The sequence below is a fragment of the Echinops telfairi genome, unplaced genomic scaffold (genome assembly GCF_000313985.2).
Source record: "Echinops telfairi isolate 266 unplaced genomic scaffold, ASM31398v2 ScPeMD7_5;HRSCAF=22, whole genome shotgun sequence".
NCBI classification, from domain to species: Eukaryota; Metazoa; Chordata; class Mammalia; order Afrosoricida; family Tenrecidae; genus Echinops; species Echinops telfairi.
The window spans coordinates 32,326,666-32,328,768 of record NW_022103901.1 but is presented as its reverse complement, the minus strand read 5'-3'; the positions used below and the strand labels follow the sequence as shown (position 1 = coordinate 32,328,768).

Below are 2,103 nucleotides of genomic sequence, written 5' to 3'. Positions count from 1 at the left end.
TTGGCCTACTGTCTCCTTTGCAGAAAACAAAACGAAACTAAAGTAAAAAAAAAAAAAAAGCATTATTCAATGGCCCCCTGACAATGAAAAACTTTTGTGCAATAGCCCAGAATACAGGGTAAACTCTAAGAATCTGCTTTTGCACACACACCCCTCCTGGATCATTCTAGAAATCCCAGAGGGGTATATCACCCACTTTTGGAAACACTTGTGTCTAATTCTTCCTTGATAAATGTACGGATGGACAACTGCTAAGTTCCAGAGACTAGGGAAAGAAAAAATTATTACAAATTATGACATGCCTTTATGACATTTAGAACCCATTCGTTGTTGAAACGAAAAAACAATAATATAAACTACTTTTGTTAGGGCCCCTTTCATATCCTTGTTCCTGAGGCTGTAGATGAAAGGGTTCAGCATGGGGGTCACCACCGTGTACATCACAGCAGCTGCAATGTCATTCTCAGCTGAGTGGGAGGATGATGGGCTGAAATACACGGCAATGATGGTACCATGGAAGAGGGACACTGCAGCCAGGTGGGAACCACAGGTGGAGAAGGCTTTCCACTTTCCTTTCACCGATGGAATTTTCAGAACTGCGCAGGTGATACAAAAGTAGGAAACTAGAATGCAAATCAATGGAGTGATCGTCATCAGACCCCCTTCCGTGAGAATCATCATCTCACTGATGTGTGTGTCAGAACAGGAGAGTTTCAGGAGAGGAGCCACATCACAGAAGAAGTGGGGGAGCCTGTTGTCTGCACAGAATGAGAGTCGAGCCATCAACAGAGTGTGCAACAGAGCATTCATATTGGCAATGCACCAAGACCCAATAAGCATCAGTGCACAGAGCTGATGGGTCATTTTTGTTGTGTAGTGTAAAGGGTGGCATATGGCTACAAAGCGATCATAGGCCATCACAGTCAGTAGGAAATTGTCCATGCTAAGAAACACAATGAAAAAATACATCTGTGTGAGACACCCAGGGACGGAGATGGTCTGACGGCTGAGTATGTGATTGGTCAGCATATTGGGGACTATGGTGGAGGAGAAGCAGAGGTCCACAAAGGACAGGTTGCTGAGGAAGAAGTACATGGGGCTGTGCAGGCGGGAGTCTGTGCTGATGGCCAGGATGATGAGCAGGTTGCCCAGGACCGTGGCCAGGTACATGCTCAGGAAGAGCACGAAGATGATCTGCTGCTGCTCGGGCTGCCTGGAGAGGCCCAGGAGGAGAAACTCGGAGACAGTGGATTGGTTTGTCCAACTCATGACCATGGGATTGCGTCAATGCACAAGAACCAGTTCAGGCACCTAGGCAGGAGTGATTAAAATCAGGACAAATTCAATTCCCAACTAAGCAAGTCTGCATATTAGTAATGGAATTGCCAAAAACAAGATCTGTCCACTCCACCTGTGCTCCCAATTTTCCACAGTCAGTCATGATAGTATTCCTACTGGACTCTGTTGTAAAAAATTGAAAATCACACAAAAATATCCACAGCCCAACTGAGTGACCACATTTTTCTCTGCTTACATTTTTTTAAGTCCCAACCCTAATTCCTTTGTAGCGCATGAGAGATAAAGACAGAGAGAGACAAATATTGCTTGGTTTATCTAAAAGTTCAGCTTATTCAAGATTCTTGTTATTGCTCCCTGAATCTAAAAGAATTTCATTATCTTAAAAAGCAAATATTGATGTATCCACTCTTGTAACCTTACCTGGAGGAGGTAGATTCTGCAGTTATCCGATACCCTTCACTTCTGCAGGACTTGTCAGCGCTTCTTCCTCTTCTGTTTTGTTAGTTGGGATGTAACACATATATCATGCCATTCCAGATTTCAATCACATGAAGTAGAATGTGCTATTGCTATCACAATCAGTTTCCAAACATTCATTTTCTACATGGGCTCCATGACATCATCCTCCGCCCACTCTACTACTCCCGCCCGCAAACCCGTATTCTATGTGCTGTCCCTATAGGTTCATCAATCCTGGGTTTCATATACCAAAAAATGAAAAAGCATATAACAGCTTCAAGAGGGTGACCTCTATGGACATAACACCTCTGAGATGCATGCTAATATGAACAAATAAAGACCAAT

General features: G+C 43.6%; 1 protein-coding gene across 1 annotated transcript; it reads right to left on the bottom strand.

The window, feature by feature from the left end:
• Positions 1-291: 291 nt before the first annotated feature.
• LOC101655761 (olfactory receptor 1361-like) lies at positions 292-1,275 on the bottom strand. Its single transcript, XM_004706209.3, has one exon. It carries the CDS (start codon positions 1,273-1,275, stop codon positions 292-294), a length of 984 nt encoding a protein of 327 aa, XP_004706266.3.
• Positions 1,276-2,103: the final 828 nt, after the last annotated feature.

Coding starts and splice junctions, on each gene's coding strand:
- LOC101655761 (XM_004706209.3), bottom strand. CDS start 1,275: ATGGTCATGAGTTGGACAAACCAATCCACTGTCTCCGAGTTTCTCCTC.